The sequence below is a fragment of the Equus quagga genome, chromosome 19, assembly GCF_021613505.1.
Source record: "Equus quagga isolate Etosha38 chromosome 19, UCLA_HA_Equagga_1.0, whole genome shotgun sequence".
NCBI classification, from domain to species: Eukaryota; Metazoa; Chordata; class Mammalia; order Perissodactyla; family Equidae; genus Equus; species Equus quagga.
The window spans coordinates 4,123,068-4,145,525 of NC_060285.1; the positions used below are offsets into that span (position 1 = coordinate 4,123,068).

The 22,458-nt window shown below is 47.5% G+C and overlaps 2 protein-coding genes across 12 annotated transcripts in view; one reads left to right on the top strand and one right to left on the bottom strand.

The window, feature by feature from the left end:
• Positions 1-7,177, top strand: part of CDPF1 (cysteine rich DPF motif domain containing 1) — a 7,945-nt gene extending 768 nt beyond the window's left edge. For 2 of the 5 annotated variants that reach the window (XM_046646854.1, XM_046646849.1), the window contains exons 2-4: positions 2,135-2,247; positions 3,334-3,445; positions 5,656-7,177. In XM_046646854.1, the coding sequence (XP_046502810.1) occupies positions 2,135-2,247; positions 3,334-3,445; positions 5,656-5,802 (372 nt within the window). In that variant the 3' untranslated portion in view covers positions 5,803-7,177. Of the gene's footprint in view, positions 1-117; positions 570-2,134; positions 2,248-3,333; positions 3,450-3,819; positions 3,892-5,655 lie in introns of those variants that run through there. The other 3 variants (XM_046646852.1, XM_046646853.1, XM_046646850.1) reach the window with 3 other exon arrangements.
• Positions 7,178-7,455: 278 nt separating this feature from the next.
• Positions 7,456-22,458, bottom strand: part of PPARA (peroxisome proliferator activated receptor alpha) — a 72,793-nt gene continuing 57,790 nt past the window's right edge. For all 7 annotated transcript variants that reach the window (XM_046646407.1, XM_046646405.1, XM_046646404.1 and 4 more), the window contains 2 exons: positions 17,603-18,050; positions 7,456-15,372 (listed from right to left, as the gene is read on the bottom strand). In XM_046646407.1, the coding sequence (XP_046502363.1) occupies positions 15,125-15,372; positions 17,603-18,050 (696 nt within the window). In that variant the 3' untranslated portion in view covers positions 7,456-15,124. The remainder of the gene's footprint in view (positions 15,373-17,602; positions 18,051-22,458) is intronic.

The following is a 22,458-nucleotide window of genomic DNA, read 5'->3' on the forward strand; positions in this document are numbered from 1 at the left end:
GGGACCCACGGGCAGTGAAGGGCTGCAGGCGTGGGGACGGGACCCACAGGCAGTGAAGGGCTGCAATGTGTTGAGGGTTAGGGCTAAATTTATAAGGCATGGGTGCGTCACTTATTTCTACCAGACAAAGGAAAGATGATGTAAAAAGTCATTAAATCATGTCAGTGCAGGTGGGGTCTGGTTATTATGTGGTCATATAACTTTAGATATGAATCAGGTCATGATCGGCATATAGGCCAGGACGCCTTAGGCTTCTCTCCCCGGGGCAGCCTTGATCCACGTCAATAATGCTCAAGAATTTTCCAAAAATGACGAAAGATATGAAACCACAGATCAAAGGCTGCTTAAAGAAGCACAAGCAGGATAAATAAGTTTAAAAGAAAGAAAGAGTAAATATATATTCAAAGCATTGAAAGCCAAAGATAAAGAGAAAATCTGCAAGGCAGCCAGAGGGCAATTCCTTGGGTAGAGATGTGGGGAACAGCCCTCCAGGTGGAAGGAACAGCAGAAGCAAAGGCAAGGAGGTGGAGAAGTACAGGGGCCCTCTGAAGGACAGCACGTGAGGAGGGGTGAGTAATTGGACAAGATGATACCCAAGTTAAAGAGACCTCAACTGCCAAGGAAGGGAGTTTATTCTGTAGTCAGTTGGGGAGTCCCGTAGGGTTGAAGCACCACCCGGAACCTTGAATTTTGTAAAATTCTGTTGAATTTTATCATACTTTTTAATGCATCTATTGGAATGATCCTATGGTTTTCTTCCTTTATTCTGTTACTATTGTGTTCTGTTACTATTGTGTGAATTGTGTTCATTGGTTTTTGAACGTTAAACCAAGCTTGCATTCCTGGAGTGAATCCACTCAGTCATGAGGTGTTAGGTTTCTTACATATTATTGAATTCAGTTTGCTAATATTTTGCTAAAGATTTTTGTATCTATTTCATGAAGGATATTGTATTGATCTATAGTTTTCCTGTAACAGCTTTGTCTGGTTAATAGTATCAGGGTAATCCTGTTAGTTTTGGTGTCCATGTGATCCTGGTGTCATAAAATCACTGGGGAAGTCTTCCTTCCTCTCTATCCTGAAACAGTTTCTATCGGTTGGTATTACATCTTCCTTAAATGCTTGACAATTTGCTGGTTAAGTCATCTAGGCATGAAATTTTTTTGGTGGTGTTTTATTTCATTTTTTGGAAAATTTTAAATTATGAATTCAATTGTCTTAGTAGATAGAGGGCTATTTAGGCTTTCTATTTCTTTCTGAGTTACTTTTGATAATTGGCATTTTTAAAAGAAATCTGTCCATTTCACCTAAATTTCTAATTTCTTTGATAAAAAGTTCACATATTCCTTTATGACCCTTTTAATGTCTGTAGTCTTAGGGACGTCCCCTCTTTCATTCCTGATTGTGGTAATTTGTATCTTCTTCCCATTTTTCTTTATCAGTCTAGTGGAGGTTATCAACTTTATTGAAGTCTTGAAATAACCAGCTTTGGTTTTATTGATTTTTTTTCCTATTGTTTGTCCATTTTCTATTCCTTTGATTTCTGTTCTTTATTATTTTATTCTTTCTATTTATGTTGGGTTTAATTTGCTTTTTTCTAGCTTCTTAAGGTAGAAACCTAGATGATTGTTTTAAACCTTCTTTTCCAGTTTAAACATTTAAAGCAGTGAATTTCCCTTTAACCACTGCTTAAGCCTCATTCTACATACTTTGATATATTGTGTTTTGGTTTTCATTTAGTTCAAAATATTTTCTAATTTCCCTCGTGATTTCTTCTTTAAACTATGGCTTATTTGGAAGTATACCATTTAATTTCCAAATTTTTTGAGATTTTTTGTTACTGATTTTAATGATCTTGGGGTTGCAGAACGTACTCTATGACTTTAGTCTTTTAAAGTTTGAGGCCCATTTTATAGCCCAGCATCATAGCCTTTCTTGGTGAATATCCCATGTGCACTTGAAAATAATGTGTGACCTTGAGCGCTTACTCTGAACTCGTACTTACTCTGAACTCACGGTTCCCTGTCTGTAAGGGGCGCCCTGTGTCTTGTGAGTAAGCAGCATGCAGCAGGACGCTTTGCGATGTGTCGTTCTTGGTTCTGAAGGTGCTGTGCCCTGTCTCTTGATCTTGCAGATGGCGTGTGAGACAGAGTGCCGTCCCTTGGGTGTGTTTACGTGCCAGCTCTGTGCCTTGACAGCTCCATACAGCTATGTGGGGCAGAAGCCCCCTGACACCCAGTCTGTCGTGTGAGTACCAGTGTCCTAGTGGCCCCAGGAAGCCCTACTCGGAGCTGGTTGGCCTGAGTCTGACACATGGCCTGGGTGTTGTGCTCTAGGCCCACCCCTCCAGGCTCTGGCTGCTTCACATGTGACCTGAGGAGGCACAGGACAGGCTTGAGGGCCAGCCAGCTCTTCCAGAACCCCTAAGCCCCTTCCTTCTGCTCAGCTCAGAGTTCAACACCCGCTCCAGCTGTGGGGTAGAAGCCCCATGGCTCCAGCTGAAACAGCTCAGCAGCTGGGAATGAAAGGCGCCCTGGCGGCCTCATGTGGGCCTGAGTCTGGTTGCCATTCCTTCTGGTTCCTGTGGAGACAACATTCTTAGCCGGAAGCCCACCTGCCTTGAGGCCCTTGCACTGGTGGGAGTGAGTCCTGAGGACCAGCTTCCTAGGAATCTGCCCAGGGAAGGCCTAGAGTAGAGCCAGTGGGTCTCAGGGCTTGATTCTTGACCTTCAACCTGCCCTTTGTCAAATGCACCATTGAGGGAAGTTGACCAGTACATTACTCATGTGGGACAAGTGGCGGGGACAAGGCTTCTTTCTTCTGTCTGGGGTTCTTCTGCTGACCGGGAACCAGGGATGTCATCATGGAACCCTCCTTTCTGGTCTCCTTTCTGATGCGTGACGTGGGGCCAGACCATACACAGGGTGTAAGGCGCCCTAGTGCTCCCTGTGCGGAAGCACTTGAGAGTGGGCGTCACTGTTCCTTGGCGTGAGCGGAGGGCTTGGAGGGCTGGGGGGGACCTCGTGACCCTGCCCGCACTCTGGTTAGTCAGGTTGGGGTCTGGGGGCTCGCTGGCAGCAGCCCTTCTTCCAGCTGAAGAGGAGCGGGTCTCTCCACCACAGCTGGTACAGAGCCCAGAGCAGGTCCAGCTTCACTTCCAGCCTGGCGCCCCACTGCTTGCCTTTCTGTTACTACTGGGTGGCACAGGGGGACCAGCCCCTCCCTCCATGAGCCTGCAGTGTGCAGGCCCTGGGGAGGTCCATGCTGCTGCCCAGCTTCTGTGAGCAGAGGTTCAGGCTGTTCCGACCGCTGGCATCACTTACTGTCCTACAGCCTCCTGGAGGAGAGCTACGTCATGAAGGACCCCTTCACCTCGGACAAAGACAGATTCCTGATCCTCGGCTCGAGATGCAGTTTATGCAGCAGGCTGGTGTGTGTGGGCCCGGTAGGTAAGCCGCATGTGGCTGGGGCTGCCTTCCGTCCCTCCCTGAGGCTGGGACCCCACACGTGTGATCGTGGGAGAGGTGACGCGTGAGCCTTTCCCAAGGACTGTGTGAGTGTCAGTCTTTCCTGGTGACCCTAGGAGCCTTCACAGTCCCTAGGCTGGAGGGCCGGTGGGGTAGTTCTTAGAGGCCAGCTGGCCCACCTCATAATGGATGGATCCTGCAGCCCACAGAGGGGGAGGGGACAGGTAGAGGGGCGAGCTGGGGTCAGGTAGGGGGTCTCAGCGGGGGTTGAGGAAGAGAAATTGATTCTTGGAGGTTCGGCCCCACCCCCAGGGACCCCTAATAGTTCTTCCTCCTCCCCCCAACTCTGCAGGGGGCCGTCATGCTCCTCGCCTCCAGGGGATAGCGACCTTCCTTTTAAGTGTTCTGGGGGCACTTTCCAGAGGTAGGAGCCCACTTTCTTGAGCACTTGTGGTGTGCCAGGCCCTCTGCTTGTGACTTGTCTTACCTGTGAGGCTTCCTGCAATCCTGCCCCAAAGGTGGTTGGGCAAAGCAGGTTATTACCCCGTCCTATAGGCAAGGAGACTGAGGGTCCGAGAGCCCGAGTGGGCCTGCTTCACCGAGATTGCTGAGCCTCCTGTTTGAGAGCCCGAGGACGGATGGAGGTGTAGCTGAGGAGTGTGGCCCCTGTAGTCTGAGTGATCCCACAGTCTGAGGTCCCCACGCATTCCGCCGGGGGCAAAGTGCGAGCAAAGGAGCCATGTCACAGACCCCACTGACACAGCCTCCGTCCCTCAAAGGTCAGGGGAGGAAGCCTCAGCTCAGGCAGAGCCGGGAGGGAGGACACACACGGCACCTTGGGGTGTTTGAGGAGATGGGGCGGCTGACGATCCTGAGGCTCTGGCCGGAGAGGAGCAGCTGGGAAGCTGAGACTGGAGAGGGGTGTGGGGCCGGGTGGGAGGAGCCTCGAATGCACCCCCTGGGAATTTGGGCTACACGTGGTCAGCAGAGGGGAGGGTGCCCAGGGTGCTCTCAGAAATCCCCAGCCTTCTTTGAATAAGTGGTAGGTTGTTAGGGAGTGACTCCTCGTGGGAACAGACCTCTTCTGAGAACTGCAGGAAGGACAGCCTTGTCTTAGTTGAGGCACATGCTAAGGTGCAGGAACAGAGAGACTCCCTAAGTGGCTTCATCGAGACAAATAGGATTCACTTAGTTTTCTTCTGTGTAAGAGTCCAGAGCAGGGAGTGCTGGCTGGAAGGGCACGGCTGCCACCCTCAACTCAGCATCTGCTGGGGCCACTGCGGCTGTTGCAGCTCCCACCGTCATATCTACATCTCCACTGCTGGGAAGGGACAGGGAGCACACACCCATTCCTTCGAAGGGCATGACCTGGAGGTGGCCCACAGCTGCCAATGACAGCCACTGACCAGACTTAGCCACGTGGCTACACCCAGTTGCAGAGCAGCTGGGATGGTAGTATATGGGCCGGGCCCTGGGCGGGATGAAAATCGGGAGTTTGGTGTTAGAGGGTGGAGGCAGGGGGAGAGTGGACACATTGGGACCGTTCTGGCCTTCCACCCAGAGAAGCCACTCGACCATGGCCTTTTTGATCTATAGGGCTGGACCTCTTACACCCTGCTGCTCCGAGCATCAGTGGTCACCAAGCCCCTGTCCCACTGCTGTGACAGCCCTAGGGAGGGATCTGGGATTTCTGACCATGTAGCTGTGGCCTGTGCCACAGCTTCTCATGGTTTCTCTTCAGCCTGCAGTGAAGCAGGGCAGTCCTGGAGTCTTTCTGTCCTGTCCCGCTTTCCCACCCTGGTTAACCCAGGCCTGCATCCCTCTCTCCTGGACGCCTTTGCCATTCTCACTGGAGGATTCCCACATGCTGAAAACCCTCCGACACCCACTGCCTGCAGGGTCTCACCCTGGCTCTTTTGCCCCTCCTCTCCGGCAGTCCTCCATCATTTCTTTCTCTCTTAGGCAAAGATCACTCTCCTCGACGTGGCTGGCCAGGCCCCAGGGCCCTGCTTTCCCTCCTGCTGTTCTGGCTCTGGCCACACCGTCCCTGTCTCTTCTTAGCTGTCTGTGTATCCTGGGGGCCCTGCTCAGCGCCTCCATCCAGCATGCGGTGAAGGGCTGGCCTCCGGGAGAAGCTGCACCAGGCTCCCCGTGGTACTCAGCCCCCTTCCTTCCCCTCTTCTTTCAGGAATGCAGTTTATTCTATTCCAAGAGATTTTGCCTCCCCTGTGTCCAGGAGAACATTGATGCTTTCCCTCAGGAAATTCGGCAAGACTTGGAGAAAAGGAAAGTTCCATCAAAGAGGCCTGCCAGCCAGCCCAGTTCTCGGACGTGAGTGCAGCCAGGTGCGAGGTCCACAGCAGCGCCCTGCACGGGGCTTCTGGATCGAGGTGGGGCTGAGCTGGGAGCTGCTTGGCCCGGCCTGTTTCTGGACCGTCGGGAGCAGCATCTGCAGCCTGAGGTAGCTGGGGTGCAGCCTCAACAGCAGCAGGGCCGGGAGCCACATAGAAGGCACCTCAAAGGCAGACCTCAGACCAGACACCCTGCAAACCCAGCCCTCTGCTCCAGAGCTCCCCTCCCCTGAGACCGAGAACAGGAACTGGCCACAAAGGGAAGCCACAGTCGGGCCTGTGGGCCCTTTTGCTCTCCTGCTCGGAGGCTGAGGCTCCAGGCTTTCCTGCAGGGTCCTCCCCTGGCTTCTGCTTGCACAGGGCCAGGTATGGAAGGCTCCTGTTAACCCTGCGTATGAGTCATCAGATCCGGGAGTTGCCTCCATGTGCCACGCTGCTCTGCTGGGTACTGTGGACACAGCAGCGAAGAGACAGAGGCCCACTGTCTCAGAGCTGTTGATCTAGTATGGGGACACTGTGTGGTCACATTGAGGGGTCATGTTATCTGTGCTCATGCAGAGGCAGGAGGGGCTGCTTCTCCCAGCCATGGCGGGGGGTGTCACCTGCCTCCCCAGATGCCAGAAAGTGAGTGCTCCTGCCACGAAGATGTCAGTCAGCAGAACGGTTCACAGGGAGGCGACCTGTATGCTTGTGGGAAGATGCTGAGGTGTACTGAGAGCTACAGAACGCGATTGGGATGACTGGGGGGATAAAATTTTTACTTCCCATCCTTATGTGATGCTTGGAAAATGTTCTTAATCTTGACCATGTGTCATATTTATAATTAAAGACCCAAAGAAGCAGTTAATGTTTTGGAAAATAATCCTTCCCCTGAAACATCTACGAGACCAGTCTTCTCCGTGGGTGCTGTGGGCCTGGTGGTAGATCCAGAGGTTGAATGTTGGTGCTTCTGGCCTTTTCTGGTCCCTCAGGCTCCGGCTCCAGCTCCAGGCCCAATTCCATTCCAAGGCAGAGGAATGCCCTCAGCTTCCTTCCCTCACTCGTGCTCACACCTCAGAGCCATTCTGTTGCTTGCCTGCTTCCTCTCCATAGTGAACTCAGCCCTCGGTGCCTGTGAAGTTCAAACCCACAGACTGCCGGCTGTCCTGGGGCACCCCGCCCCCAGGCACCGCCCACGGCACTCCTGCCCTCATAGCCCCCATGGTAGCAAGTGGGAACTGTGAGCTCCCTCCTGTCTGCTAGTTCTTAGAGGGTAGGAAGTGCTCTGTCTCATGTTATCGTTACTGCAAGGCCAGTTCACATTCCCAGGGCGTGTTAGGAGCCTGTCTGATGAGAGAATGAATAAAGAGCTTGTGCTGACCCATCTGTGTGCTGGGTTTTATTTTCAGATGCCCACACTTTTAAAAGCTTCCCCTGTTTCATGTTACTTTAGACAAATGGATGTCATGTTCCTGGGCCACACGGTCCCAGGTCCATTCTGTCCACTGACGAACAAAAAGGGACTCTGTTCGGGGGAAGGCCAACACAGATGAGTGGGCGGGAGGACTGTTTCGGGCTAAGGGCAGACACCAAAGCTGGGGATTTGGTTTTTTCAAACCGAACAGTTCATCTCACAGTATCACTCAAAACTCACCAAATAATTTTAAAAAATAGTTTATTTTTTTAAAACCATTAAGGCAAAACTGTACCCTGAAATTAAGTCTTTACATTCATCAGTCTTACAGTAGGACATTCCAAACATATGAGTTCCCCCAAATTCAGGATATAAATCAATATATATGATCAGTTCAATCTCCTAGTGGGAAAATGAATAAGATTTTTTAAAAATTAAAGTTATTTTATAGCCATTTTCTAATTGCCTGGAACTACTATCAGTTAACGTGATGAGGAAGATGCCATTGCTCTTCTCTGCACACCCCTGCTTCCCGAGGCCCTGGATGCCCCCTGCCCAGAGGACACCAGAGCCTGCTCACGAAGATCTCCTTTGGAACTGCTCCTGTTCGGTCGAAAAACAAAGGGTCTGTCAGCCCTGAATACTACGAGAGTGTAAGGCACCCAGGAAAAGTAACGATAAACAAACGCCCAGAAACCAAGCTCAGTCTCGCTTTGGAAACCTGCACCGTCCTGATGGGGTGTCCGTCAAATACTCTCCCTGGCGGGTCTCAGCACAATGGCCCTGTGGACCGAAGGGGCGGGACAGATACACATCAAGACGGAATTTTGCAAAGATGGAAAACAACGCATGGGAGACTCACGGAGTCTGTGGTTTCTGTTTTATGCTTCGGGTTGGGCCGTGTGGAGGCTGCCAGAGAACCAGCTGGTGCAAATCATTTCTGAAAGCATTTTTCAAATTGAAAAGTCTTTGGTAAAAACCCACAGGCAGTAACTTCCTGAAGAGCAGATGGCTACTTACTATGCAGGAAGGGGTCAGGGTCTTCGGTGAGACCCTGCTGTGTGCAACATTGACTTCTGACCTGGGCCTAAGGCGGCCTTGCCGGTAGAAATGATGAGATGGGCTCGCTGTGCTGCTTGCCGGTGAAGTGTGATGAATGAAACAGATTTGTACAGTGAAAAACAATTCTACGTGGCTCAGGAGAGATGAAAAGCTTGGACGTGTGTGTGTGTGTGTGTGTGTGTGTGTGTGTGTGTGTGTGTGTGCAGTTGCATTTTAGTTGTGACGTTTCAGCTTCCTTTGTGTTTCCTATAGGTCCCAGAGCCAGGCTATTAAGAGCATACATCAATTAACACTGATTTCAAAAGAACCCGAACATTTGTTATTAGATGCATGATTGTAAGTTAGTAAAATATTTATATTAGCATTTTAAAAACCCCTCAAATCACAGTATTTAAGATACAGCTATTAACATAGTTCTTTTCACCATACAGTGCAGAAAAAAATAGTGATACTCGAACGCGAATACTGTAATCTTACCGAAAAGGGTATGACTGAGTGGTATGCATCTTTTGTGAGGTACTTTTTTTTTCAGGCCTTAAAAAAAGGAACAGACCATCTGTGCCTTTAAGAGAAGACAGTTCCCAAAAGTGAATGATTTTACCTTGAAAAGAATGGTCACTCACTTGTCTTCAAGGCCTGAAGCTTGACCTCCCTGCCTCGAGGAGGCTGAGTCAAGGCCTGAGGCCCCTCTGGCCACGTGCCCCTGGTTTTGCAGCTCACCCCTTGTCCTAGGAGGCAGGGCTCATGCTGTGCACCTGCTTCCATGATGCTGTATCCACTCAGCCTAGTAATGACTTTTAGATGCTGGGTGGAGGGAGAAGGGCAGGAGAGGAGGAGGCTGGTAATTCCCTTCTCTGGAGAAAGACATGGAAGGTTTTCACATTTGACCCAAACTAGCAAACATTTTAAGTTAAAACATCTGACCCAGGTCTTAATTTCCTCTCTATGATGTAAAAAATTGATGTTTCTTCATTTTTTTTTTTTTTTGAAAGAATGCATGTAATAGCCATGGGGCCACTGAAGGCCTTGATGTTCTCAATTGCTTCAGTCAAGATGTGACACTGCACATGGATGCAGTTTGGTCTGTTCTGTTTGGCAAAGGATTCCAAAAGGATGTGGCTGTGTGTATTTCAGCTGGACCGCATTATATGCTATGGCTCCCCCTTCTTGGGGAGGGGAAATAAATGGTTCTATTTCTCACGCTTCAAACTGAGATTCTGAGAAGCAGACGGTCAGTGGCCAGTCCCACTCTAGATCTGAGAAGGCAGCCCAGGCCCCTCAAGCTGGGACAGGGCCGTGCGGAAGGCAGCCCTGGGCGGCGGCCACGCGCTTTCTGTTCCAACCAGCGGGTCTGCACCACAGCTTCTTAAAGAAATAAGCCTGTAGCCCGCTCTACTGAAATAAAGTTTAAGAACCTGCTGCATTCCACAAAAACAGCATAACGGAAAGCATGCAACTATTTAAACTAAAGCATGAAGACTGTCTTTTTTTTTCTTACAAAACTTCCAATATCACATTTTAGTTTGTATTGTGGTTTCCTGAGAAATATATGGATCTCCTATGTCTTGAGTCACACCAGATTTGTCACTTTATTCTTACTCTAGTGTGTTTCACAGGCTGGAGGTCAGTGACCATTTTCCTGAATTCTATTAAAATGGCACCTAAAATATGTATAAATCTCAGCAAAAACTTAGACCTCAATCTTTGGAGCCTACTCTTAGATCTTCCTGGGCAGAAGGTCTTCCAGAGGAGTGCTTCCCTGGGGAAAGTCCTTGCACTCAGAAAGGAAAAGGAAGGCCGCTACACAGCGTAACAGCATCAAAGAATTCCTTGGTTAGCGAGGAGCTGCCAGCCCACTTTAGGCAGATTAGTCAACATTTGTCACACCCTTTCTTTTGCTCCTCATGGTGACAGCACAGCTGAGCTGTCCACAGAGCCATTCACGGACACTTTACTTCAGACTGTGCCGTCTGAAGGTCGCTGTTGTCAGGAAGGCAAGAGTCTCCTTAGCTGACAACTCGATGCAAAGATTTGGTTGGTAAGAGTCCTTAATCCCAGGGGAGCCCTATGAGTCAGCTTGGACCAAGAGCTAAGAGGAGCTGGGCCACTTTTAAAATGAGAACAAATACAGAGTCTGGCTTTGGAACCGTCTAGTGCCTGGCAGTGCCAATGCCATAAACGCTGGGTGTGGAAAAAATCTTCCAGGGACACTTTTTAATACTCAGGAAGCCCCCACTGGTGGCCTCATCTTAGTTTGTGCCTTCTATGGGCAATAGAATTTCCTTGCCCCTCCTGGATCCACACCACTGTTGTGAGCTTAAAAGGAAGGCTTTAAGCAAGTAACTCCTCCAGGAACAGCGGCGTCAGGCTGACCAGGCTGGCCCACAAGAGCGTGGGTGTAGGAGAGGGCCGGGGCCTGAACTCGCCGGGCTGTAAGCGGCTGGCAAGAGCGCGGAGGTGGAGAAAGTGCGCTACACCTGGGGGCCAGAGACCTGCAGGGCCAGGCGGCCCTTCACCCTGAGCCTGCATGTTTCCACTTTAAAATGGGGATGATCCCCTCAAAGGGCTGAGAATTGCAGGAGACGGCAGGAACCTTCTTTGAGAGCTGTGAAGATCCGCGGTGTAGCTGGGGAGTCGTGAGCACTTGACATGTTTTCCTAGTGGGATCTGTGTTTTGAAAGGCCACAAGGGTTGAAGAGGTACTTTGAAGGTGGCTGGCTTTCCCTGGGGCCATGGAAGCCCCCCAAAAGGCCAGGCCCGCGGCCAAGTCAGTCTTAGCTGGGAGCGCCGGATTGGTTGGTTGAAACAATGGACCCATATTTAAACAGGAGTTCATTAAGATGTTCCAAAGACAGGCACGGCCATTGGGTCAAGACAAAAAAACCTTCCATTGTGCATCCGGCTGCTAAGCATCAGATGTCCCCAGTGTCAGCATGGTTTGCAAAAGGGAGCATGAGGCAGGAAATGCCTGGAGTCAAGCACAGAGGGACAGGTGCTGCCAGCAGGGTGAGACGGCGGGAAGTCACCATCCGCCTAAGGTTTGCTTGGAGGCATCTCCTTCCATCCTCATCCGGCAGTCTCTCCCTGGACAGCTACACAGCCAGCAGGCATAGTTGAACACGAGGGGGAGGCCCTTGGTGGGCGGGTCACTGCAGACCAAGACCATCACTGCTTCTCCTGACCCTGCATCATGCTCGTGCTCAGTCTCACTAAAACGGGGCAGCAACTTCTGCACGTGTGTATCTTTGACGCTCCCTTTAAACAACAGAATTTCCTTTAGAAAGTCATAACTTCTCATTTCTCAGCGTGCGGACAAGCAGAGGTGAGTATGCAGCCTCTGAGCCCTGAGCACAGACGGTCTGCCTGCAGATGCACCATAGGGCCCCCGAGCTGGTGTACCTTAATTCTAACAGTGGTTTGTGATATGTCTATTGAGGTAGCTGTTATACTGTTGATTTGGGGAAAAAATAGTTGCTAAATTAATAGTTTACTTATCATACATCAAACAAAAGATTTTACTTGTGCCTTGAGCTTCTGCTCAGATCTTAGGATGCTACCCCGTCCCTGGATCGCACAGTCCCCAAGCCCGTTTATTTCCTTAGAGTTCTGGGTGGCCTATGTAAGAAACGCATCAGTACAAGCAGAAAGATATGTTCTGTGCTCTTAAAATGAAGAGAAAGACTCCCTTTAAAACAGGGACAGCTCTCGCCGGCGTTCTTGAATGCACTGAGCACCGAGTTTCTTTCTCCTCGACTTCATGTTCATTATTTGTGCATATCCATACCTGCTCTGTACTTATGAGCCAACTTATGAGCCAACTGTAGGAAGGTCACAGGGAAACTGGAGAGCAGGTGGGAAGAGAGGAACAGCTCACTAGTGCTCTGACAACTGCTCCTGAATCCCGCTCTCGCTGATGCAATTGGGAGCCTCCTATTTTTGGCAATACTGGACTTCACCGAAATGGCCTCGAGCACGTGCAGCCCTCAGGCTTCTTGCGGGGTGGCAGGTGCAGAATTCAGCGTAAACGCTCAGGAGGCGGAAAAGGAGGGACACGCTGTGGGATGGGGTGGGAGAACCAGGTGGGACCCCAAGCCAGAGCTGGCTGGCACGGTTAGGAGGCACGTCTCGGATGAGCCCCAGTTATCCTTTCATTCTCATCAGCACATGAGACAAAAGCTTTTGGTAACTTTGTGGTCTCTGAGGAGTTTGGCACGTTTTGCTATTACAGGTGGAGAAAATGAAGGGCCAGGTTCAAGCAGTGACTTGAAGATCCGTCACAGCTGTGAAAAGGAGGCAGGACCTGCTTGCACCACCAGAGGCGGCGGCCGCACGCCTGTGGCCGGAAGCTTCCTGAGCCTGTTACGAAGTTGCTGTTGTACTCTGTGCTGATGTCTACTGAAACCCAGCAAGCACTCTTTCAATAGTTCCTATGTGAAATACTACAGCTCAGTGAACTGGTGAATAATTCGTCTATATTTGACTATCGATGCTATGAGGAGTCTTTGATTAGGTGACCCAAAATATTCTGAGTGGCCATTATTGATGCTGTATTATTTTAAATGAATGGGAACACGTGATTTTCGTCCTATTAAGAAAAGTGAACAGCATCAAATGACATTCAAGCCGAGGTCCCTGTGGCCTCCTTTCTGGCCTCTCCTTGCTGGTAGTCCAGCTAGGCCCCAAGAGAACCAAGTGCTCTCGAAGACCACTAACGCAGATCCTGTGTCTTCCGTCAGCTTGACTGTTACTGCAGAAAGCAGGAAATAAGGAGCTATTTTAGATAGGTTTTATGAAAATCTAAACAGAATGAATGACTTTTCTGAAAGCCTGGGTCTTGAGGCTCACTTTCCGAGTCCTTGTCCACTTGAGTGGCATCTGTGAGCGTACACCAGAGCGAGAGGCTGGTGGTCAATGGAGGTAACACGGGCCTGGCACTGGAATCCACTGACCCTGCGACCTCAGACAAACCACAGCCCTCCAGTCTCATCAGTCCAAGGAATTCTCATTTTAGGAAAGAATGGTGAAATGGATGTGCCATGTGCCTCAAAGCTTAGCTCCTTTCTGACTTAGGATGACTTCTTGATTGGTGTCATTTATATGTGGAAATACTTTTATTTGCTTCCAACATATCCTTTGATTGGATCTTTAAAAAAACATACCACTAAATGTGCAATTTTTAAAAGGATGTCCTAATTGTAACTTTCGTTTTTTTCTAGTTCAAGTCTCAGTTTTATTGTTCTTTCTACTGTTGCATTTTCACAATGCTGATCTTGGGAACTTTATCAATATCAATCTTAATCAATTCTTTAACAGCAATAAAATGCCCTTCTAGAGTCCAATCTTCTTAAGATGGCGTGGGAGGGGCATCGAGGGTACAACCAGATCGTAAGTGCTGTTGGTGAGGCGTCCAGTGACCCCAGGGAGGCAACAGTACTGGCAGGCTCAGCCCAGTCTGGGTTGGAGGGAGGGACTACCAAAAGCTCTCTCACGGGACAATTTATCTACTATGGTGGCCAGAAAGAGAAAGTGTCTCCAGGTCCATATGGCCTATGCAAAAAGCATAATCCACACTGCTTTCACAACCGGACCGAAGTTGAGAAGTCGATCTTTAAGGCTGAAACAGATATTTTAGATGTTGGAAAAACCACCTTACATGTGTGGTTGGAAAAGGAGACTTAACTCTCTAAATCTCTGTAAAAACAACCAGCCTGTTGCAAATCCTGAGACTAAGTAAAACCACCCTTTGAAGGACTTTGTACCCCGCCTCGTTCTCCAGGTCACCTCACCCCAGCCCAGCCTATAAAGTCCCATTGGCCTCGCCTTCTCTACTCCAGGGAGCATCTACTACCACCAAGAGTTAAAAAAAATAAAGTTGCATATTTTAAATAGCAACACTGGAAAAGACCAAGGAGCTGCCTTGACACACGGGGCCCAGAGGAACATTTACAAATATCTTGTCAGTTTGCCCCTAAAAACACTATCATGGCCCCCAACAGCCTGACTCAGTCAGTTCAGATCTGACAGGAAGTGGAGGTGAGAGGAATGGAGGCTGGCACGCTTGCAGAGTTTGCTTTACCTGCTTGCCACAGACGCTGGCTTACACAGGCACATGGTCAAGTCCAGAGGGGTCTCTTGAGATGTGGTTTTCCAGGATCTTTTACGCAAATCTGGAAACTGGCTTTTCCACGTATTCACTGCGACCACGAAAACAGTGACCCGAAAACAGAATGACTGTGCATCCTAATAGCTTATCAAAGAATTCTCTGAAACTCGAAATCCTATGATTAAAAAACAGCCTGTTGTCTTTCTTCAAATTCAGGAAACAGAATTGAAGTCTTCCAAATAAATATTTTGCTGCTTTTTAAATACCTAACCTTTGGATACAACTAGATTTACAGGATTATAAAAGTTTAAAAGTGCTGATTAGTTCTCAAAATTACACAGGAGCATGATAGCCAAAGTGTGGTAAAATGGGAAGACCGACCACATGTGGAGGTTGCCGGTGGATTCAACGGTACATTTCTAGTGTGATATAAAGAAATCTGCATTGATTAACATCAGGCGCGTTAAAATCAGACTACTGAACATCATTCTCCTTAATTTTCCAAGTCCTGACTATTAGCCACTTATCACCAGCATCTCAATTCTTTGCATGCTCTTAGAAGTACTGATTAAAAAAAGAAAGAAATTTGTGGACTAGGATTCTGGTTACCTACAGCTTACACTTTCCATTCTCTAAGGTTAAAATGGTGGATGTTTGTGCAAAGTTGCGTTGCTCCCAATTGTCATTTGTAGTGCTGTCAACTTTAAAAACCTCGAAAAGTTTCTCTTTTTTGTTCATTTACAAGAAATCAGTACATATCCCTGTAGATTTCCTGCAGCAGCGGGTGCAGAGCTGCATCAGACTCGGTCTTTTTGATTATCTGCACCAGCTGCGCGTGCTCCGTGACCAGCTGCCGGAGGTCTGCCATTTTCTGAAGAAGTTTTGGGAAGAGAAAGACGTCGTCGGGATGGTTGTTCTGTAAGTGAAGTTTGAGCACGTGCACGATACCCTCCTGCATTTTTTCAATGTGTCCCACGTTTAGAAGGCCAGGACGATCTATTCTCAAAAGAAAGAAGAGATGTGATCATCACCATGTTAACGCCTAATAACTTTATCACTTTGAGAAACCAAACATTCTTATTTCACATGGCCTTTCTTACAAAAAGCTTTGCGGCCTTAGATATTGTCAACTTGACTAGAAGATGGAACTAGATGTTTTCAAAGTCACTAGGCCCAATAGGGGCAGAAAAGACAAATACTCCTTCCTAAATATTTACATGACCTTCAACCGGCTAGCTGCCTTACAATTTGGCCCTTTCATTTTGCATTTACCTGATGACCACCTGTCTGAGGGTAAACACCCCAAAACAGTAAGAGTAACTATACATTCTGATGAGGATTACAACAACCAATTTTGCAAAATATGAGAAATGAACTTCTTCCTCCTGAGTCAAAACCGGATATTTGGTTTCAAGTTTTTTACTAATATTTAAGGAGTGTGATCACGTTAGGCTTGGGTTCTGTGATATAAAGTACTGTTACAGGTACCTTCTGACATGAATCAGCTGAAGAGAAAGTGGAGCGAGATATGAATAGGAGGGCAGAGACCAGGGGAAAGGATGCTGAGGAACTGGCGTGGGGAGCTCTGAGACCAGGTGCAGCAAGGGCCACTGTTCGCACAGGTGACCCGCCTGCAGAGCTCAGCCGTGCACGCGGGACTTCCTCAGTCCCAGCCCACATGTCCCACCCTTGGTCTGGAAAATTTCCCCCATCCATATTCAGTAGGCAGTGCTTTAAAGCCCCACTCATTACTAGGATTTTCAAAAGTGTTGCTAATCATGGGAACTTTTTATAGTGTTTTGGTTGTAAAATAATTAGTTTTTAAACATTAAAAAAATAGAAAGTTGGGGTTGGCCTTGTGCCGTAGCGGCTGGGTTCAGCGCTCTGCTTTGGTGGCCTGGGTTCACAGGTTCGGATCTCGGGTATGGACCTTCACCACTCGTTAGGCGTGCTGTGGCGGCAACCCAAGCATAAAGCAGAGGAAGACTGGCACAGATGTTAACGCAGGGCTAATCTTCCTCAACCAAAAAAAAGAAAGTGAACCCCCCCTCATAATTCTAACCTCATCATAGAGGTTTAATGTATATCTCACCAGACATTTTTCTTTATATAGGATTGATGTAGAATTAGCATTTCTTTTATAAAACTGTGATCATACTGCCTATAAATAGTTCTGCAATTGCTTTTTACCCACAGCACTATATCTTGAGTGTACGAAGGACAGTGATAGATTACATACAGCTGCTAAGTTGTTTTACCCTTTTTGTCAGAGAGAAGGACGCCCTCCCACTTGACTCTGCCCAGCTGGATGGTAACAGGGACAGACCTCGTGGGCTGGGCCGCTCATACCCCGCTCCACTTCTGGAGTCCGGGCCGTTGCCGGTCGCGGCCAGCCTCAGTGCCGAGAGTGGGTAAATCACAGGGTGCAGTACAGCTTCTGGCAGTTCGCGGGGCAGCGGCCCCGTCGGCTCCCCCAAGGCTGGGCAAGGTCAGCTGAGTTTACAGTAGAGGATGACCTTCTTATACCCGGGACAGGGCTATTTAAAGGAACGTGACACCGAGCCAAAAATGTGGGGGCTGCAGAGCCACCTTCCTGAAGAGAGGCCCAGATTTTCCTTCACTGGGATCCATTTCCTTTGGCAAAGCAAACTTTGCAATTGCTGCCAGTTAGCTCCTGATACTTTTCAAAATAGCATAAATATACCAATAGTGACAGCAACCGAACTAACATCTGCATGGCACTTTATAGAATACTGTCTGTAATACAGATGTAATATTATAATAAAATAATTATAGTATATAATAATAATATATACCATACATTATGATATAATTATAATTATTATATATTAGATAATATATATTACCTAATATATATATTAGCTATTAGATACATTACAATTATTAATTATACCTAATATAATATTTGATATGATTATAAGTAGAATATATATTTATATAATATTATAATTATAAATAGAACATATTTCTATAATGTTTAAATACATACTTATATAGCATAATGTATGCTAGAACATGGTCCGATACTGCCAGAATCTCACTTAGTTCTGGTAGTGGCGACGTGGGGCTCAGGAGCCATCCCACCCTGCCAACGCTCGCTCCACCACAGCGCGGCTCCCGCTCATCGCAGATTTACCACTGTCCAATTCTTCAAGATAGGAAGCTGTAAACGACATGTCACCAGCCGATTAAATCAAGAACTTACCTCCACAACAAATTATAGCAGCCACAAAAAGGGAAATATCACTATCGTCCAGTTCCAGTGCATTAAACTTCATTGCAAAATCAAACTTAGGCTCCATGATATCACAAAACGGTTTTCTCAGGCTTTTTAGGAATTCACGAGTGATAAAACCACTTCCATATGCTACCAGCATCCCGTCTTTGTTCATCACGGAAGACAGCATTGTAAATATGGCCTCATAAACTCCATATTTCAGCAAAGTGACTTGATCGTTCAAGTCCAAGTTTGTGAAGCCGGGGATGGACTTGGCGAATTCCGTGAGCTCCGTGACGGTCTCTACGGACGTGCACTGGCAGCAGTGGAAGATGCGGACTTCCGCTTCCTTGTTCTGGATGCCGTTGGCCACCAACTTGGCCACGAGAGTCTTCTCAGCCATACACAATGTCTCCATGTCATGTATGACAAAAGGCTGCAAAGAAAGACATTGGAATAAGTCAGGTAATTGGGAACAAACTGTCTTCCTAACTGTCGTCAAACTGATGAGCAGCCACCGCGCCCAAGTCACCTGTGGAAAATCAAAATAGGTACCAAACACAGTCCTCATCCTTCAACAGCCTCAAAATTAGTTCCAGACAAGATGACATTAATAGAGAACCAACAATATAAATCAGTAAGATAGTAATTGTCATTGCCCGATGTTGGGTGAGGGTTTCAGTGCTACGAAAGTGAAGTACTGATTTTGGCAATAAAGCTAACAAGAGAATACCAGCAAAGCACTTCTAATATTTTATAATATTCTCTGAACTCCTAAATTCTACTGCAATAGGCTTAATTACAATAATTCTTACTTTTACCATTTTATGAACTTTAGAGATAACCATCATTATCTAACACTGACTGTTGAATGAATAAATTTGGCATGAAATATATACAACTCAGAAAGCTGGCATTTGTGTAGAAATAAGCAAACAAGCATTACTAAACGCTTGCTCTTTGGAGATAAACTGGAAAAGCCTTGACGAGCCTGTGTTTCCCTGTGCATGAGACTGAAGCCTTCCATGGGTGCTCCATGTTCTGGAACAAGTGCCAAAGCCCCGTGGCAGCTCCCTATCTGTTTTCATACCATTTGTATCCAAACCCACTGGTCCTGCCATTTTATAAGGATCTAGTGGAGGAAAGGAGAGATGGTTGGCTATGATATTTGAAGCCAACATCCCCAGCAAGGATTATATGTCTGGTGGGGCTTCGGAGAACGGGCACAAACACCACTGCTGGCCAAATTGTATGCCAGATCTGTGTGCGGAGCAGAAGAGATGACAGCCTCTAAGGGAGCTCTTGATTGATACGTGTTCTACAGACCAGTGATCAAGTGGGCTGAGGCATTATTTTCAGTCCCTGCTGGAGGACATGAACAAAGAGAGCACAGGCAGCCCAGTGGTTTTAAGAATCACTCTGCCAGTGGGCAAAACACATCACTGACATGCATCTGGACCCACGGCATGACACGTTCCCCGTGTGTGGGCTCACGAGAGCATCTGGAGGAGTCACAGCCCAAAACCATCTTCAGGGCACCTGTGGGGTGCACTTGGCACAGGGGCACGATGGAGGTGTTGAAACGATCCCATGGGCTGTCTTCAAAATTTTAAACAGAATTAGAATTTGCAATGAGTGTCAGACAAAAAAGTCTGATTCCACATCTGAGGAAAAGGGCTATTTTTAAAATTACCCATGAATAAGTGAAAATATTCTAAATACAAAATTCAAAGCCCAATTTCTAAATATCTCAAGTCTGATTAAGGAAGACTAAAATGATCTCTCTCCAAAGACCTTAAAAGCAAGTCAGATTCCCATTATTTTGGGGAAGTTTAGGGGGGAAGTTCTGCTTCACAGGAAGCTGGAGCTCAGATTTAAGAAATTAACATTTATAGGGTGCACAGAGAAATGTTTTTAAAGGATAGCTGGCAATATTCCCTCAATTCAGGAAAATACACCATCAGGCTGCCTTGACTTTATGCAAATCACTGCCTTTTTAAAAGTACATTTAGCAGAAATTAAGGTGTTAAATTAAAAAAAAAAAAGAGTTCCATGGTCAAAACAATTCAAGAAGCACTGAGTCAAACAAAGTTAGGGCCTCCCAGAATCTTTAACATAACGAGTGTGCTCTATAAATCAGGGCAAGTGGCAATTCCCAAGGTGTTTGATTACCAAAGGCTTATCTTCTTTCTTTCTTTTTGGTAGAGCATCTCACAGGACTAGCGCATACTACACTAGCTACATAATTTGCAGGGTCCAGTGCAAACTGAAAATGTAAGGGCCCTGTGTTAAACAAATGATCCAGAACTCCAAGACAGCAACAGCAGCGCATTAAACCCCAGGGCGGGGCCCTGCCAAGCCTGGGGCCTTTGCAAACAGGTCACACACCCAGGAAGCTGGCCCTGGACTAGTTTTATGTGAAACAGACTCTCATAAATGGGGCCTTAAACAGTAACAAATATTTCATGGCCTTTTTATAAAATTATCACTTGGATTTTAGAAGGCAAGTCTCACTAACAGGCAAAATTGGAAAGCATTTGAATTCAAAATAAGTGCCGACAGTAAGAAACCAAAGTTCTGGGGGCCAGCCCCGCGGCCGAGTGGGTAAGTTAGTGCACTCCACTTCGGCGGCCCAGGGTTTGGCCAGTTGGGATCCTGGGCACAGACACGGAACCGCTCATCAGGCCAGGCTGAGGTGGCGTCCCACACAGCAGAGCCAGAAGGACCTACAACTAGAATGGACAACTATGTACTGGGGGGCTTTGGGGAGGAGGAGGAGAAGAAGAAGAAAAAAAAGAAGATTGGCAACAGATGTTAGCTCAGGTGCCAATCTTTAAAAAAAGAAAAGAAACCAAAGTTTCTTAAAGCTAAAGAGAAATTGTATAGTAAAACACTTGAAAATTTGCCAAACTTCAGTGATAAACATTCTTGATAAGACTATTTAAAAAAATCCATGCAGCTTATATTTAATTTTGGTATGTGCCTTCTACGCTCAGGTTTGAATATGAATATATCTGACATTACAGGTGGCCGATTCAAATAAAGAAAGCACGTTGTAAAGATTTTAAACAGCACAAGGCAGAAAGCTGCCCAGTTTCCCCTCCAATCACTCCACGCCAAGACCGGAAGGTGCCCCTAACCACACAGATTACTCTTGCTGACAGCCGATGGTGTTCCATGTGTGTTAATGTGTAGAATTCATCTCCAAAATACACTTTTTTTTTGAGGAAGATTAGCCCTGAGCTAACACCTACTGCCAATCCTCCTCTTTTTGCTGAGGAAGACTGGCCCTGAGCTAACATCTGTGCCCATCTTCCTCCACTTTATATGTGGGACACTTGCTACAGCATGGCTTGCCAAGCAGTGCCATGTCTGCACCCAGGACCTGAGCCGGCAGACCCCGGGCCACCGAAGCAGAATGTGCGCACTTAACCGCTGCACCACCAGCCTGGCCCCTCCAAGATACATTTGAACAGCATTTTCTATGAAAAGTTAGGCAGCACCATTTTGTAGGAGAAATTTAGTTGTGAATTATTGGTAGAATTGCTTTGGATGAAATTATTTAATAAGCTTTTGGTTAAGTTTTACTACACATTTCTAGAAACAGTATAAAATCTTAAGTATCTAAAGACACCTTAAGTAGTCTGTATAATATTTCGACATAACACAGGAGGCAAACCCCGCGATGTAGTGCAAGGCAACGTCCATCCGAAGGGGCAGTGCTGTCCCGGGACGGTGCCCGGGAGGCCTCCTTGTCCCAAAGATTTGGCAATGTTGAGAATAATGTTGGAATTCCTCTTTCAAAACGAGTTTTAGAACCCCTTCTGAGCCACATGTCAAAAATTAGTCTCCTTGCTTCACTTATTTCTTTTCAAATACGACATTTTACTCTGTTTACTCCCAGTTTGCAAACAGGCTGGCTGCAACTGATTTACGGTCTTGTCTAAAACTCAATTATATCCTCAGAGGATGAAGATTTTCCATACCTGAAGGTATTCAAAGACTCTAAAGATAATTCCTGACAGTTTTGAGCAATACGGGAATCTCTGCCATAAACATACGCCGTCCCCTTCATTTGAAGCGCATAAAGTTCTGACCCGTGTGTTAGATTTAAACGGCAGCGGCACTGCACTCCCGTCACCTAATTCTGCTCTGTACTGCTCAAGTCGAAACAGTCAGTGCTATGAGTCGGCTTTTTCTTTTAACTGAACACCCTCCCCCTTTGTTCAGAGGTACAGCCAGCTTCTAGAACCAGAAGCAGCTGAGCCTGAGAGAGAGTGAGTGCGTGAGAGCGTGGAGTGTGCAAGTGGGTGAGTGCGCACGTGTGTCCCTGTGCGTTGGGTCTGAGTCCTCGGTTGCACACAGGGAAGCAGACACCCTCAGACAGGCGCTGACGTCAACGCTCCTCACAGTCTCATTTGCACCTTGCCTCCGGGAAAGTCTTTTCATGGCAGATCAACACATCTTTTTAAAGCACTGTTGAAAAGTGCCTCTCTTGGAAGCCATGCTCAGAGGAGACTACTGTTGCCCCGTTCCTCACCTCTGCTTCTGTCCCTGTCACCCTGAAATCCAGGGGCAGCAAGCTCCCCTGACAGGCTCTGACCAGACAACTAAGGGCCTGGTCATTTTCTGGCCCATGGTGCTGAAGTCTCAGGCTCAACCCAGCTCGTGTCCAGATAGAAACAGACATTCGCTATCCATCCTATCTTCCCCCTTCCTTCAGCTAAAACCCACTTTCCCCTAAAGCGACTGAATCTGTGGCTCCTGTGCGGCTCCCTTCCTCCTCCTGAGGCCCCCTCTCCACCCCTCCCTGCCAGCCCAGCAGGGTCCCCGTCCTCATCTAC